The 17,606-nt window shown below is 44.4% G+C and overlaps 1 protein-coding gene across 1 annotated transcript in view; it reads right to left on the bottom strand.

The window, feature by feature from the left end:
* Positions 1–4,792: 4,792 nt before the first annotated feature.
* rspo1 (R-spondin 1) overlaps positions 4,793–17,606 on the bottom strand; it is a 195,103-nt gene continuing 182,289 nt past the window's right edge. The window contains exon 5 of the mRNA XM_070898508.1: positions 4,793–5,043. Within this exon, the coding sequence (XP_070754609.1) occupies positions 4,868–5,043 (176 nt within the window). The 3' untranslated portion in view covers positions 4,793–4,867. The remainder of the gene's footprint in view (positions 5,044–17,606) is intronic.

Here is a 17,606-nt window from a genome sequence, read left to right on the forward strand (position 1 = left end):
GAGGACATGGAGGGATTTGAACATGAGCATGAGAATTTTAAAATCAAGACGTTGGTGGACTGGAAGCCAATGTGGGTCAGCGAGCACAGGGATGGAGGGTGAACAGGTTGGTGTGGGTTAGAATATGGATTTTAAGATAAGTTTGAGTTTATGGAGGGAGGAAGATGGGAGCATTGGAATACTCAAGTCTAGCGGCAATAAAAGCAAGAGTGAGGGTTGCAGCAGGGCATAAGCTGAAGCAGGGACAGAGATAGGCGAAATTACAGAGGTGGAACAAGATCTACCACTCTCACCACTAGAGTGCTCGCTATATCTGCCCAAGTCTTCACTTAGATTTGTAGATAATTATAGACTGAGCAGGAGCAGGTAAGATGAATGCAATTAACACTTTACCACTCAGCCAGGATGAGCACTAGATTTTAGCCCGACTTACACCAATGGATGAAAATCGGCCCCTGATAACTTAAAAAATCCACCTAGTACCCTAAGAAACAAAATCACATGTGAAAACAGGAAATGAGGAACGATCACTTAATCTATCAAGGCCGTTCCTTCAAAAAGACCATGGGGTCAATTCAACGCTTCGCAACATGGGCAGTAATCTGGGGGAGCGCTTTCACTGCCTGTTCTAGAACCCACCCAATATTCATTCCCTTGATTTCACCATCTCAGCTTCACTGCAAAATTCGAGACTTTGGACTCTGGACTCCGTCGTAGTGCCTGAAAAACATAAAAGCCGAGAAAGTGCTGTCGGCAATGATAGCTGACAAACTCTAAATGCATGTCATTTCCAAAAGGCTTCTTTCTCTTACCCTGCTGCAGCAATTCACAATTCATTTCCTTTTCTTTTTGTCGCGGAATTTTACCCAGACCAGCTGAGATCTCTTCACACCAAAGCTAAATTTCCTCTGTTTAAAACTTTCAGCGCAAATCTTTCCCTAATTTATGATCCTGAACCCTTCTACAACTATGCCGTGAAATCTTGGTTTTAGTCAGGTTTCTGTTAGGTCAACTAAATCCAGCTCAACACTCAAGTTCCAGTACCTCCCTACTTGTCCTATATATATTAGAGCAAAAACGTTAATTTATCTATAATATAATGCACACTATCAATTGATTTATTGTCAGCTGTGGCTCAGTCGATAGCACCCTCGTCTCTGAGTCTGAAGGTTGTGGGTTCAAATCCCACTTAAGCACAAAAATCTAAGCTGACACTCCAGTGCAGTACTGAGGGAGTGCTGCGCTGTTTGAGATGCCGTCTTTTGGATGAGATGTTAAACCAAGACCCCACCTGCTCTCTCAAGTGGACATGAAAGATCCCATGGCACTATTTCGATGAAGGGCAGGGGAGTTATCCCTGGTGTGCTGGCTAATATCTATCCCTCAATCAACATAACCAAACCAGATTATCTGGTCATCATCACATTGCTGTGTGTGCGAGCTTGCTGTGCGCAAATTGGCTGCTGCATTTCCCACATTACAACAGTGACTACACTCCAAAAGTACTTCATTGGCTGTAAAGCGCTTTGGGACATCCGTTGGTCATGATTAGATGGAGCAGAGCTGGTCTCCAGTTTTCTTGGTTAATCCTTGCCACTGGACCAAGACCGAGCTCTGTCAAGCCCGTGTCTTGGCTGGTGTGCAACGGCCACCACACATTAAAAAAATCCACGCACAGGCATCTTCCACCCTCCAAGATGTAGTTCGGGATCTGGAATATTAGGTCCTTCATTGAAACACCTGTGCACTCATCCCTTTTTGGCGTGGAAGTAAATCACCCTCGCTTTGAGGGACTGCCTATGATAAGGATGATGATCATGAAAGACGCTATATAAATCCAAGTCCTTCTTTTGTCTTTTTATTGATTTTTCCTCCCTTTATTTTTAATACTCAGCTCTTTCATAGTAAATACCTAGGCCTAGAAATTTGTCCACAATGGAACGGAATATCAGACACTGCGGCAGCCGATCTGATACCTCCCGTTCTGAGCCACCGCCCGAGATGAATTTCCAGGCCTTGGATCCTACCATTGCCCCTTTTAATCATGTTCTTTTGCTCTCTTTTCCTGATACCTCCAGTTTTAATATTCCCCGACTGCTACACAGAAATTCCCACCCAGTTTTCTGACCCCATGTTGTTGATTTAATTGTTATGCTTATTTAATTTAAAGATAGATGTGATGCTCAGGGCCTAACCATTGTTTTCAAATGGCTACACAAACATATCATGAACTGCCTGATTGGTTAACAATGATAGAGACATCGACATAAATAGGCATACACTTCCTACACATAATCCTTACTTCCTGTTGTCATTAGCCACATTCTTCTGGCAACATTTATTGTTAAATTGTTACATTGGCATTTCCCATTAAATTTTGCTCCATCAACTGTTATAATGTAGTTGCAGCCTCTGATCACCAGACTCTGTGGAGAGAGTTACTAAAGACTCTCCCAACTCTTTTGTCATCATGTATATTAAAAAAAGACATATCTTTTAACTGACCGTGGGCAATGCCACAGGTCATTTACGAGCAGAAACTAAAAACTCATTGTGCCCACAGAATTGCAGTGCACTAATTTTGGAATTGGGACCAGGACTCCATTTGTACAATGCTATTGTGCACACATGTCATAAGATCTCAACAGCCAGTCAGTTATCAGATTCCAAGTTATTACAATCAAGGCAGATCTTACTAAGTTCTCGAGAAAAAAGCATAGTCATTAAAATGTGTTGACAGAAAATAATTACTTACCTGGTGCCAACAAGTCAAAGAAATTGGTTACTTAGCTGATCATCAGAAATCTTTTGTGGTAGAAATTAATCAGGTTTTCTAGCGTCTTGTGTACACAGATATTCTGACAAATGTTAACAATGTTGTTGATAAACTAGAGATAGAGTCAGTGCGACTGGTTGGGGGCATCTGAGTAAGCTACCCTAATCCTAATGCCGTTAAGTCCTTCAGAAACAGCCTCGTCTGCTGCTTAGCTAGCCTTAAAGAATGATCTTTGAGATACAAAATTTAACCACAGAGTTCTGGAATTTCACAAGAAAGAAAGAAAAAAGCTGGGAAAGAATTGGGGTCACGGTCGTAGGTCGTAGGTACCACAATGACAGTACTTGTTGGAAGAGGGGAACGAGGTTGACGTGACAATCTGAGCATTCAAAACAGAATGTTTGGAACATACTGCACCAATAATTAATATTAATTGAATTGGTTGAGTAGGGTGACTGAGAAGCACGGTGAGTTGAATTACTGTCCTACGATTACCTGGACATGAATGAAATCGAAACTCACACTTTCTGTTTGCTAGTTGTAAGACTCCTATGTGATTTGAGTTTGAGCAGTGACAACTGTGTCCTTTGGTTTGAGTTCACAGAACAGTAGTTCTCAGAATTTAGCACTAATTGGCTCAAACTTGTGGGAGTTTGTGACAAGAGAGTGCTTTATTCTGACACATGCTGCAAAATGTGGAATAGATTTTTTTTACCCAACACTGTCAACTCTGGCCTTAGTGCGCACAAAAATTTACAAGTAGTCTTCGAATGAGCTTCACTATCACAGCTCAATAGCAGCAATAACAACTTACATTTATGTAGCAGCTTTAACCTAGTAAAACGCCCCAAGGTGCTTCACACGTGCGTTATCAAACACAATTTGACATCGAGCCACGTAAGATGATGGTAGGACAGGTGAAATAAAGCTTGGTCAAAGAGGTAGGTTTTAAGGAGCATCTTAAAGGAGAGACAGGTAGTGAGGCAGAGAAGTTTGGGGAGGAAATTCCAGAGCTTCAGGCCCACGCGTAGCCTGAAAGCGCGGCCACCAATGGTGGAACAAAGAAAATCGTGGCTGCGCAAGAGGCCAGAGTTGGAGGAGCGAAGAGATCTCGGAGGATTGTAGGGTGGGAGGAGGTTCCAGAGATAGGGTGAGGTGAGACCACGGAGGGATTTTAAAATAAGGATGAGAATTTCTAAATTGATGTGTTGCTGAACCAGGAGCCAACGTGGGTGAGCGGGACTTGGTGCGAGTTAGGTTATGGGCAGCAGAGTTTTGGATGAACTCACGTTTATGGAGGGTGGACGATGGGAGGTTAGCCAGGAGAGCATTGAAATGGTCAATAGTCATCTCAAGGTTTAATATTTTTCTCAGCATAGAGCTCTGGGGCAGTTGACTGTGATTTGACACCTTTATATCAGTTGCCAAATTTTGCAGGATTACAGCAGCAGTGAATTTCAAATTCAGATAGAAAAATCATACCACAAAAACATGCAGGCGTGGTACCAAAGAAAACAAGATCCATTTTAAAAGTAACCATTGTAATAATTAATCACTTTCAAATTGTTATATGTTTTTATTGCCTTATTTTCAGTTGAAATATATTTTAAAGCAGTTTAATGATGCATAATTCTAACATTCTGTCAGGAAATTAGGTTTACATCTTTCATTCAATGCAGGGACCAACTGCCCAAAACTGGTGCAGAAATATTTGCACATTTCCAGAAGCCATTTTGTCAAAGTCATTTCTCCCCAAGCCCCAGGACCAGTCAGTCATCTCCATTAGTTCTGCAGATGACCTGCTCTACAATATTCAATCATCATTTTGATGAAAGTTCCTAACACAGTCCTCTGAAAGATTGCGTCCACTGAACTATTTAATTCCCATTTCATTCCGTTTTCAGATATACACTGAAGCCAGGTGCAATGGGGCTCCGTTACTTAAGTCCTCAAAACAATAACTTCACTTCTTATCTTAAACAGTTAGGGAAACAAGAGCTTTGTATTTATTCCTCTCTGTAGCAATGCTCCAGTTCAGAAAGGCTGACGTATATGTATCAGCGCTGAAGTGTCTGCGTTGAAATAGGGCTGTTACTGAACGCTGCTGGTGGTTGTTGCAGGGAGTGCCTTCCCCTGCTGTCCTTTCTTTTTCTTATTCCCAGGCTTGTTTTCCTTCTTACTTTGCCTGTTGCCACGTTCTTTGTTCCGTTGTTTGCCTTTTGTCCCGGGTTTCTGTTTGTCTTTTTTTCCTCTGCCTCTTCCTCGTCCTGTGACAGAAACACATGTCATCAGCATAGCATTGCAAAATATTTGCTGCTGCTCATCTGAAAATTGAGTAAGAACACCCAGGCTGTATATAGGATAGGTGGCAAGTGACCAAAGAACAAGGACAACATCAGAATAACATGACACAAACCCTACAAGCAGCAGCATCGCAAGATTCCAGCATCCGTAGTACTTTGTTTTTCTAATCATTTCTTGTATAGTCCCTCCAATTCACATTAATCACTTGTCATATAACACTAATCATCTCTTACTCTTTCAGATACTGGCAATTGCCAATGATGTCAACCTGTAAATTAACCTGTAAATTTACAAAAACGTTTCAAGGAAGCTTAATAAGTCAAATTAAAATTTTGTTCCAGTTTGTGATGATGCACTCCAGTTCCTCCGGTGCCCATCGGTCATGGAAGGCCTCGAGCGTACACTAATCATCTCTTATATAGACCCTCCAATTCACACTGAGCTTTTTCCCCCCCAAATGTTCCTATGTACCTTTAAATGTAATTTATGGATGGAAGGGAGGCTTTTGCTGAACTTACAAGTTTTGATAGTTCAATTCAGTGAGCTCTTATATGGTAGATACCATGGCACCACAGAATAATGCCTTTTACAATTGAATCTTACATAAGAATATAAGAACATAAGAAATAGGAACAGGAGTGGGCCATATGGCCCCTCAAGCCTGCTCCGCCATTCAATAGGATCATGGCTGATCTGATCATGGACTCAGCTCCACTTCCCCGCCCGCTCCCCATAACCCCTTATCCCTCAAGAAACTGTCTATTTCTGTCTTAAATTTATTCAATGTCCCAGCTTCCACAGCTCTCCAAGGCAGAAAATTCCACAGATTTACAATCCTCTGAGAGAAGAAATTCCTCCTCATATCTGTTTTAAATGGGCGGCCCCTTATTATAAGATCATGCCCTCTAGTTCTAGTCTCCCCCATCAGTGGAAACATCCTCTCTGCATCCACCTTGTCAAGCCCCCTCATAATCTTATACGTTTCGATAAGATCACCTCTCATTCTTCTGAACTCCAATGAGTAGAGGTCCAACCTATTCAACCTGTCATGTATTCAACTGTCATTGTAACCCATGTATAAGCTGACTTAAGTTGTACATCTTGCGAATACTGACCACAGGAGGCGAACTTGTGGGTGACACTCCTAACCTGGACTTTCCGGTGTAAAAGGGGAAGCTCCACCCACCGTCTGTCTCTTGAGGTCTTGGTAATAAAGGTAACTGGTCACAGAGTGATCTTCTCTCAAGTATGGGCCTCGTATGCATTTATACTGTACAGTAAGGACATATCATTGGTGACGCAAAACTGTAATTTAAACCACGTGAGCAAGGCCACTAGCAGCACAGAAGAGAGGTACTGTGTTGGTGATGATTGGGACGACTTTGTTGAGAGACTACAGCAAAGTTTTGTCACAAAGTAATGGTTGGGACAGGATTCGGCCGACAAACGCAGGGCTCATCTCCTGACGGTTTGTGGATCCAGAACGTACTCCCTGATGAAGGATCCTCTAGGGCCAGCGAAGCCAGCGGACAAGACGTTCGAAGAGCTCAGTAAGTTGATCGGGCAACACCTTAAACCGGCGAGCAGCAAGCACATGGAGAGACATCGGTTTTACACACACCGGCAGCGAGAAGGGCAAAGCGTTCCAGACTTCGTGGCAGACCTCCGGCGACTGGCGAGCCTATGTAAATTCCAAGATGCATGTAGAGCGGAGATGCTGCGAGACTTTTTTATTGAGGGCATCGGGCACGCTGGGGTTTTCAGGAAACTGATTAAAACCAAAGACTTGACCTTGGAAGCGGCGGCTCTGATGGCCCAGACAATTATCTCAGGGGAGGAAGAGACCAGAATGATTTATGGCAAAAATCTTGGCTCAAATGCGGCAAACGACCAGGGTGTCAACATTGTTAACACGGCACACAGTTCTCTAGGCAGACAAGGGCAATCGGACATGCCCCAGCATGTAGTCGAAACCCAAAGGGGAATTCAACAGAGACAATGGCTAGCTGAATGGGGATTCATGCCATCGCAATGGACAATGCAGCCAGTAATGGGGCCATCAACACCTGTTAATGGTGCGCTTAAGGACAGTTACAGAGACAGTCAGAGATGATCGACTGGTAATGGACCTTTTGTTTCCAACAACGGGGCCTCCAGCTCATGCTTGAGGTGTGGAGGCAAACACCCAGCCAGAGCTTGCAGGTATCAGCAATATACCTGCAGAAACTGCAACGTCAGCGGTCACTTGGCGCGTATGTGCAGGAAGCCTGCAGCCAGATTGATGTACGAGGAGGACGGGCCCGATGTAAGCCCTACGAGGCCAAATGAATACTGGGGGAAATCGCTGGAAGCTGAAGTTCAGCGAGTTCATGTGGAGCACATATACAGTTCATATACCAGGATGCCACTGATAATATTGAAAGTGCTCCTCAATGGCAGCCCAGTATTAATGGAGCTGGACACGGGGGCCAGCCAGTCCCTGATGAGTATCAAACAGTTCGAAAGGTTGTGGGTGTCCAGGGCCAGAAGGCCAAAATTATTGCGATTGACGCACTGCTACAGACATATACAAAGGAGATCATTCCGGTGCTAGGCAGCGCCACGGTAGTCATGACCCACAAAGATTCGGAGAGCAGGTTGCCACTCTGGATTGTCCGAGGGGACGGTCCCGCACTACTGGGGAGGAGTTGGCTTGCTTTCATGAACTGGAAATGGGGCGATGTCAATGCAATTTCTTCTGTGGAGCGAGTATCATGCTCACAGGTCCTGGACAAATTTGACTCATTATTTCAACCCGGCATCGGCACTTTCATGGGGACCAAGGTAGTGATTCACATAAACCTCGACGCCAGGCCAGTACACCACAAGGCCAGAGCGGTGCCGTACTGATGTGGGAAAAGATAGAATGCGAATTGGACCGCCTGCTGAGGGAAGGCATCATCTCGCCAGTCGAATTCAGTGACTGGGCGAGCCCGATCGTGCCAGTGCTCAAGGCGGATGGGTCGGTCAGTCGCAGCCCTACCCAGTCCAGTCTGCGTAGCGCCTGCTCCAGGTTGTGGAGGTGTTCTTCAGTATCACGACCCGTGATGAAGATGTCGTCTTGAAAAACCACCGTCCTTGGAATCGACTTGAGGAGGCTTTCCATATTTCGCTGAAAGATCGCGGCGGCCAAACGAATCCCAAACGGACATCTGTTATACTCAAACAACCCCTTGTGTGTCGGGATGGTGGTCAGCTTCTTCGACTCACTCGCCAGATCCTGGGTCATGTAAGCTGAGGTCAGGTCCAATTCTGAAAAAAGTTTGCCACCGGATAGAAAGTTTACGGGCAATGTTCGCCACCCACGGTCTACCGGATGTCTTGGTCAGCAATAATGGCCCATGCGTCACAAGCACTGAATTCCAGGACTTCATGGCAGGCAATGGAATCAACCATGTCAGAATGGCACCGTTCAAGCCGGCCTCAAACGGCCAGGCGGAATGAGCAGTGCAGATAATCAAACAGGGGATGCTCAGAAACCAAGGGGGTTTCTGACAAAGCCGCTTATCACGCCTCCTGTTGGCCAATAGTTCCCAACCACAGTCGCTCACAGGGGTTCCACCCGCAGAGCTGCTAATGAAAAGGACGCTCAAAGCCAGGTTATCCCTTATACATCCTACTATGAAAGAAATTGTTGAGAGCAGGCGTCAGTCACAATGTGACTACCATGACAAGAATGCGAGGGCGTGATGTATTGATGTCAATGACCCAGTTTTTGTCTTTAATTATGCTGCAGGGCCCAAATGGCTTGCAGGCACTGTGATTGCCAAAGAGGGGAATAGGGTTTTGGTAGTTAAACTTACCAATGGACAAATCTGCCGCAAACACATGGATCAAACTAAAAGGAGGTTCCGCAACCCCATCGAAGAAACAGAGGAAGAACACGACGTAGAGTTTACTCCACCACAGGTGTCCGAACACCAGAACCAAGTGGAGGAGAGCCCAGTCACTGTGGGCAGTCTGGACAGGCCTGAGGCACCGCAAACAGCAGACACTCAGGCCAGTGCCCAACAACCGGAGCCCCAACTCAGGCGCTCTACAAGGGAGCGTAAACCACCAGAGAGACTTAAACTGTGATCCCAATAAGACTTTGGGAGTGGAGGTGATGTCATGTATTCAACTATCATTGTAACCCATGTATAAGCTGCCCTAAGTTGTACACCTTGAGAACACTGACCACAGGGGGCGAACTTGTGGGAGACACTCCTAATCTGGACTTTCCAGTATAAAAGGGGAAGCTCCACCCACCGTCTGTCTCTTAAGGTCTTGGTAATAAAGGTAACTGGTCACAGAGTGATCTTCTCTCAAGTATGAGCCTCGTGTGCATTTATACTGTATAGTAAGGACATATCACAACCTTTCCTCATAAGTCAACCCCCACATCCCCAGAATCAACCTAGTGAACCTTCTCTGAACTGCCTGCAAAGCAAGTATATCCTTTCGTAAATATGGAAACCAAAACTGTAAACAGTTTTTCAGGTGTGGCCTCACCAATACCCTGTATAGCTGTAGCAAGACTTCCTTGCTTTTATACTCCATCCCCTTTGCAATAAAGGCCAAGATCCCATTGACCTTCCTGATCACTTGCTGCACCTGCATGCTAACCTTTTGTGTTTCATGCACAAGTACCACCTTGACAGGGATGATCACACTTAATATATGGCCACTCCGCTCCTCATGTAGCTTTGTTTGCTATTATGCTCAATGGATAATATTCTTCAGAAAATGTCTGAGAAATGTTCATGAGCATCAGTATATATGAAATAGTAATGCATTGTAATGGGGCTGAAGAATCATATGCTTTTTTGGGGGAAGGGAGTGAATTGTTGGACGACCATAGAGGAAACAGTATTGAGAATAGATGCACTTGCTCACTAAATACAAACTCTTGAAAGCCAGCACTTTTACTGTAATACATTACAACAGTGACTACACTCCAAAAGTACTTCAATGGCTGTAAAGCGCTTTGGGGACATCCGGTGGTCGTGAAAGGCGCTATATAAATGCAAGTGTTTAGTTTTTGTCTTTTAATAAAAAAGCCATGGTAAATACAAAAGAGCATCGTCTGTAGGAGGGTGAATAGCCGGTTAGGGAGCCTTTGTTAAAGTTTTGGTAATTCACCATAGTGAGATACTTTAAGCTAGATACCAAGACACAACACAAAGATTCCTTTCAACATTTACAGTGTATGTTCTCGCTAACCCCCTCATGCGCTGGTCAGGGTCAGCCCTGCTCGATGGTCCGCACATGATCCGGAATGGTAGGGGTTTCTTTCAGTACAAATTAACTGTGAATAAATAGTAGCTGTGAAATGGACTGTATCTTTTATTTTGGCAAAAATATCACGACCATTGCGATATTTCATGCTGCTTTAAGTTTGTGTTTAGTTTTTGACAATACACAAGACAAAATCGACAAGGGGACATGTAAAGCTTCACAGGAATATTTTGGGGGAAGAAAGCTCAGTAGCTGGGAGCTACGAGATGATTAGTGTAAGTTAGAGAGACTGTATCAGAAATGATTAGTGTGGATTGGAGGGTCTATGTAAGAGATGATTAGTGTGGATTGGAGGGACTATATAAGAGATGATTAGTGTGGATTGGCAGGACTATATAAGAGATGATTAGTGTGGATTGGAGGGACTACATAAGAGATGATTAGAAAACCATAATACTGCGGATTCTGGAAATCTGAAATGAAAACAGAAAATGCTGGAAATACTCAGCAGGTCAGGCAGCATCTGTGGAGAGAGAATCAGAGTTAATGTTTCAGGTCGATGACCTTTCGTCAGAACAGGTAAAAGTTACTGAAAAAACAGGTTTTAAGCAAGTACAGAGGCTGGGAAAGGGGGCGGGGAGGAAAGAACAAAAGGGAAGGTCTGCAATTGGGTGGAAGGCAGGGGTGATTAGATGACAAAATAAATGGTGCACGGCAAAAGAGGATTTAGGTGACATTTGATGAACTGCAGCGAGAGTATTCAGACACTGGAAGGGGGACTACATGGCTGCTGGTGTTTATACTTTACTGAGTTCAATGAGCACTATTGTAAGTGAAGTGATCCTCATTTGTCATCAGATGACAAGCATTGTTTGAGGGCTGTAGAAGTACTGCTGCACTAAATGTGCACAAACATATCCTGGCTTTGTGCTTGAGCAGAGACTATCAGCTATGGATGGATCACCACCTTTGGCAGCACATTCCTCGAATAAGGTTTTGGAAATTGGCTTAGCTCTAACATGAAGATGATGAAAGAACTCAAATCAAGACTTCTGGGACTCTTTTTTACCTCCATTCACTAATTATAATGGAAACGCAAAACCAGAGTATATAACAGAAACATTACAATTAGCAAATGGAACAAACATATTCCTAAATTACAAAAAAATGAAATTTTGACTTCCAAAACTCCAGTTTAGACTTTTCATCCATTGGGATTTATATTTCGCTTCATTTTTCTCTAGTGCTTTTTAGTCTCCCTCTTGCACACCACATATTGGGCCCAAGTTTCCACAGGATAAAAAACGGGCGCCCCTCCGAGCGCCCGTTTTTCGCGCCTAAAACGGTGCCAGAAAAAAAACGCGCTATTCTCGAGCGCTTTGCAGCTCCTTGTCTGTTTGGCGTGGCGCCCAGGGGGGCGGAGCCTACACTCGCGCCGATTTTGTAAGTGGGAGGGGGCGGGTACTATTTAAATTAGTTTTTTTCCTGCCGGCAACGCTGCTCGTGCGCGTTGGAGCGTTCGCGCATGCTCAGTGTGAAAAAAAACATTGGCACTCGGCCATTTTTGTAGTTCTTTGTAGCTGTTTAATTTTTGAAAATTTTTTAATAAAATCGCATTGCCATCAGCACATCAGCACTGAGGCTTCCCTTCTCATAGTCTCCTTCCCCTCCCTCCCCTCCACGGCAACAAATGGCTGTCTCCTTCCCCTCCCTCCCCTCCGCGGCAACAAGCCGCTGTCTCCTTCCCCTCCCTCCCCTGCGCGGCAACAAGCCGCTGTCTCCTTCCCCTCCCTCCCCTCCGCGGCAACAAGCTGCTGTCTCCTTCCCCTCCCTCCCCTGCCCGGCAACAAGCCGCTGTCTCCTTCCCCTCCCTCCCCTCCGCGGCAACAAGCCGCTGTCTCCTTCCCCTCCCTCCCCTGCCCGGCAACAAGCCGCTGTCTCCTTCCCCTCCCTCCCCTCCGCGGCAACAAGCCGCTGTCTCCTTCCCCTCCCTCCCCTGCCCGGCAACAAGCCGCTGTCTCCTTCCCCTCCCTCCCTTGCGCGGCAACAAACGACGGTTTCCTTCGAACGATGGCTGAAGCACTTTCACACAGGTAGGAAGATGGTTTATTTAATCTTTTCTTTGCTTATAAATGTTTATTCAGGTTGGATTTATTTGTAGAAGTATAAATAAGGATTGATTGTAGAATTTAATGAGTTCCCTTCCCCCCCCTCCTCGTTCTGGATGCCTAATTTGTAACCTGCGCCTAATATTTTAATGTGCAGAACAGGTTTTTTCAGTTCTACAAAAATCTTCACTTGCTTCATTCGACTTTAGTTTGGAGTACGTTTTCACTGTGGAAACTTTGAAATCAGGCGTCAGTGGCTAGACACGCCCCCTTTTGAAGAAAAAATTCTGTTCTAAAGTAGAACTGCTCTACCTCACTAGAACTGCAGAAAAAAAATGTGGAGAATTGTGATTTCTAAGCTAGTCCGTTCTCCACCAGTTGCTCCTAAAAATCAGGCGCAAATCATGTGGAAACTTGGGCCCAATGATATAGAAAGTAGATGGAAAACCTATTCCTTGTTCTCTACCAAACCTACTCATGGTTGATGCCAGCCACTATAAGATAAGGCTGTGTTGGGGTAATGTGCACCATGAGATCAAAACCAAATTGTGTGTGGAATCATGGGCGCAAATCCTCATTAAAAGGTTCCATGATGCAACACACTAGAGCAATGATACGCAAAGTCCTTGCGGCAAATGCATCATGAGGCATTAAAAATCTTTCTTGCCATATGAACTAATGGACAGTTTTTCAATTGACACAAAATTGTCTTTGTTCTATATTGTTGCAAAGTTGATGTATAGTTCTTGGATTGGATCAGCTAATCCACTCCTGAACACATTGGGAGTAGGGGGGACGGAACCACTGCCTCGATAACTCCAGCCTACTTTACTACCAGCCTAGTAAACTTTACTATTATTTAAAGTTATTTTTACTAAAAATTATCCAAAAGTTCAGCACAGCAACCAAGTAAATGAAAACCATTGCCTTCAACTACTTTTTTCAGTTACTGTCCATCAAGCAACATTTTGTTCTTTAATTTCACACTTTAACTTTACAATCTTGTTGTTAGTATGCTTTACATATTTAGGCAAGGGTTAATCATCACACCTCGGCTCCTGTTCTGCACTTGTCTACTCATTGATCAATGGCATTTTAAGCCCATAGACACAGGGGGTAGTATAACTGCAGTCTGACTACTGTGCATAGAGTACACATCATTTGAGGAAAAAACTGTTTTCATTCTTATTGATAAACCCTCTTACCTTATTTAAAATGATCAATTTTAATCTCAGTGCTGGCAGCTCATTCTGAGATTCACCCCTATATTCAAATGAATAATTTGTTCTTATTGAATTCTCAATAAATCATAAGTATTTGCAACTGTTTCTACATAAGCATAATTGTAAAATGCAATGTATATTTCTTGTACTGTTACCAATATTATATGTTAAATAATACGCACTGAAACCAGCTTCTCAATAACACCTTGGTATTGCCATCATAGTTGTTAATCTTTGAATAGAAATATCATCACATGCTAATGAAGTGGAGCAGACTTGTATTAGCAGCTGATGGAGGCAATAATCTCTCCCCAGAAAATTACCAGTACATCTATTTTTCTTTGTTAATAATAAACAGCCTCGATATTAAAGTTCTAATCTTCTTTAAGGGTGGAGATGAATGATGTCAATTGCTTGCACTGCCCTCTGAATCGTCAGTGAAATTACTGTTTTGGAGTCATAGAAACATAGAAAATAGGTGCAGGAGTAGGCCATTCGGCCCTTCGAGCCTGCACCACTATTCAATGAGTTCATGGCTGAACATGCAACTTCAGTACCCCATTCCTGCTTTCTCGCCATACTCCTTGATCCCCCTAGTAGTAAGGACTACATCTAACTTCTGATTATCTGTTACTCTTTATATAATAATCCCAAATTCATCTATTAAGTACCTGAGAAAAAGAAATGAATATTTATTCTGAAGTGTAGCCTTTATTGAAGAGCCATCATCTGTTCTGTTTTAAAACATGTTGACTAATTTCAACTCAGCAGAGCCAAACTAAACTAATTATAGTCATTTGTTTTGGGAGCTAATGATCTCAGCCAACAGTCTCTTTGCGCATTTTCCAAGAAACCAGTGCAGTTTGGTGCCATATCTGAAGCTGCCAGGAAGTAATGGGTCAATTATTATAATTCTTGTAATAGGAATTAATTCAATCATGATATGTGACCCGAGCCCTCAATGGCTGGTTATACACTATAATCAAGTTGTCACAGCCCTGGTCACAGGTCGTTGAAGGTTAATTAATTACCACGTAAGTATTTTCTGTAATATTTCACTCTTGTTCAGCATCCTTTTATCCAATCTGTCTAATGCCAATTAGGGGCATAGGAAGAGGAGTAGGCCATTTAGGACAGTGCTTAGTGCTTCATTCACAGCAGAGCGATCCAGTGTGTGCCTCTGCTGAATGCAAAGTCTTACTTCAAATGGTTTTGCAGTTTCTCTGTTAAGAACATTTATCGGCACACTTTTACGAACCTGTCCTAGGAGCATGCTATTGGTATCTTGTAAAGAATCATAGAAGCATACATTATAGAAGGGGACCATTCGGCCCATTGTATCTGCCCAGATCGTTGAAAGAGCGATCCAATTAGTCCAATTCCCCCGCTCTTTCCCCATAGCCCTGCAAATGAACTTTTCACTCACTATAAATGGTTACTTGAACTTTAGTCAAAAGGATGCAACACCTTGTAACCAGCATTCTACCGCCACCAGAGGGCACATCTGTTGGAGTCCCAAGGGATCCAAGCAGCCCTTGGGAGCACTGGATATAAGCAGGCCTCCCATGCTGTGCCAGCACTCTGGGGTCAGAATAAAGATACTAAGGTCACACTTACTCAAGTCTACAGTACTCAGTCACATTGCTTTATTTGAGACATAACAACCGGTGACGAGTAATAGATAACGAACCATCACGCGAAAATGCAGAGATCTGTTGGTATCCTGGAGAAATTCTCAGAAGGTGATGATTGGGAAGCCTTCGTGGAGTGACTCGATCAATACTTCATGACCAACGAGCTGGAAGGGAATGAGAATGCTGCCAAATGAAGGCCAATCCTCCTCACCGTCTGTGGGGCAACAACCTATGGCCTCATGAAGAATCTTCTTGCTCCTAATAAGACCAACAACCAAATCATATGAAGAACTGTGTATGCTGGTCCGGGAGCAGCTAAATCTGAAGGAGAGCATTCTGATGGCAAGGTATCGATTTTATACATGTCAACGGTCTGAAGGCCAGGAAGTGGCAAGCTACGTCACCGAACTAAGGCGCCTTGCAGGTCATTGCGAATTCGGTGGATTCCTGGAGCAGTCAGGCATTGGAAATTTCTCTGGGGCGAAGGTACAGATCCACTTGGTTCACGGTACATGACCCATCCACCCCAAGGCACGTGCGGTGCCATACATAATGCGAGAGAAAGTGGACATCGAGCTGGACAGGCCGCAACGAGAGGGCATCATTGCGCTGGTTGATTTCAATGAGTGGGCCAGTCCGATTGTTCCAGTTCTCAAGGGCGATGGCACAGTCAGAATTTTTGGGGACTATAAAGTAACGATTAACAGTTTTTCGCTGCAGGACCAGTACCCGCTACCCAAGGCGATGCTGGCAGGAGAGAAGATGTTCACCAAGTTGATCTGACCTCGGCCTACATGACGCAGGAGCTGGAGGAATCTTCGAAAGGCCTCATCTGCATCAACACGCACAAAGGTCTATTCATCTACAATAAATGCCCGTTTGGGATTCGATTGGCCGCAGCTATTTTTCAAAGGAACATGGAGAGTCTGCTAAAGTTGGTTCTGCGCACCGTGGTTTTCCAGCACGACATATTGATCACAGGTCGGGACACCATCGAACACTTAAAGAACCTGGAAGAGGTTCTAAGTTGGCTAGATCGTGTGGGACTCAGGTTGAAATGCTCGAAGTGTGTTTTCCTGTCGCCAGAGGTCAAGTTTTTAGGGAGAAGAATCGCAGCAGATGGCATCATATCCACTGACGCCAAGAACGCGCCGAGACCACAGAATGTGACGGAGTTACGGTCATTCCTGGGACTCCTCAATTATTTTGGTAATTTCCTACCCAGGTTAAGCACCTTGCCAGAACCTCTACATGTGTTGCTACGCAAGGGAGATGACTGGTATGGGGGAAATCACAAGAGACTGCTTTTGAGAAAGCCAGCAATCTGTTATGTTCCAACAAACTGCTTGTCCTGTATGACCCATGTAAACGTTTAGTGTTAGCTTGCGATTCGTCTTCGTACAGGGTCAGGTGTGTGTTACAACAAGCAAAAGAATCGGGAACATTGCAACCGGTCGCTTATGCATCCAGGAGTTTGTCCAAGGCCGAAAGGGCCTACAGCATGATTGAAAAAGAAGCTCTGGCATGCATTTACGGGGTGAAAAAAAATGCACCAGTGTCTGTTTGGACTGAAGTTCGAGTTAAAAACTGACCATTAGCCGCTCAAATCGCTATTCTCAGAGAGCAAAGGTATTAATACCAATGCCTCTGCTCTCATCCAAAGATGGGCACTCACACTATCTGCATATAACTATGTAATTCGTCACAGGCCAGGCACAGAGAACTGCGCTGATGCTCTCAGTCGACTGCCATTGCCCACCACCGGGGTGGAAATGGCACAGCCTGCAGACTTGCTCTTGGTGATGGATGCATTTGAAAATGAAAAGTCACCCGTTACAGCCCGCCAGATCAGTACCTGAACCAGCCAGGATCCTTTACTATGTCCTCCATGGAAGCTGGTCCAGCGTCCCAGCGGAGATGCATGAAGAGATCAAGCCGTTCCAGTGGCGCAAAGACGAAATGTCCATACAGTCTTTTGCGGGGTAATCGCGTCGTTTTGCCTAAGAAAGGCAGGGAAACATTCATACGCGACCTACACAGTGCCCACCCAGGCATAGTAATGTTGAAAGCTATAGCCATATCCCATGTGTGGTGGCCCGGCATCGACTCAGATTTGGAGTCTTGCGTGCGCCAATGCAACACTTGCTCTCAACTGAGCAATGCACCCAGGGAGGCACCGCTAAGTTTGTGGCCACGGCCTTCCAAACCATGGTCTAGGATCCACGTTGACTTCGCTGGCCCGTTTCTTGGCAAAATGTTTTTGGTTGTTGTGGATGTTTATTCAAAATGGATTGAATGTGTAATA

The sequence above is a fragment of the Pristiophorus japonicus genome, chromosome 14, assembly GCF_044704955.1.
Source record: "Pristiophorus japonicus isolate sPriJap1 chromosome 14, sPriJap1.hap1, whole genome shotgun sequence".
Taxonomy (NCBI): Eukaryota; Metazoa; Chordata; class Chondrichthyes; family Pristiophoridae; genus Pristiophorus; species Pristiophorus japonicus.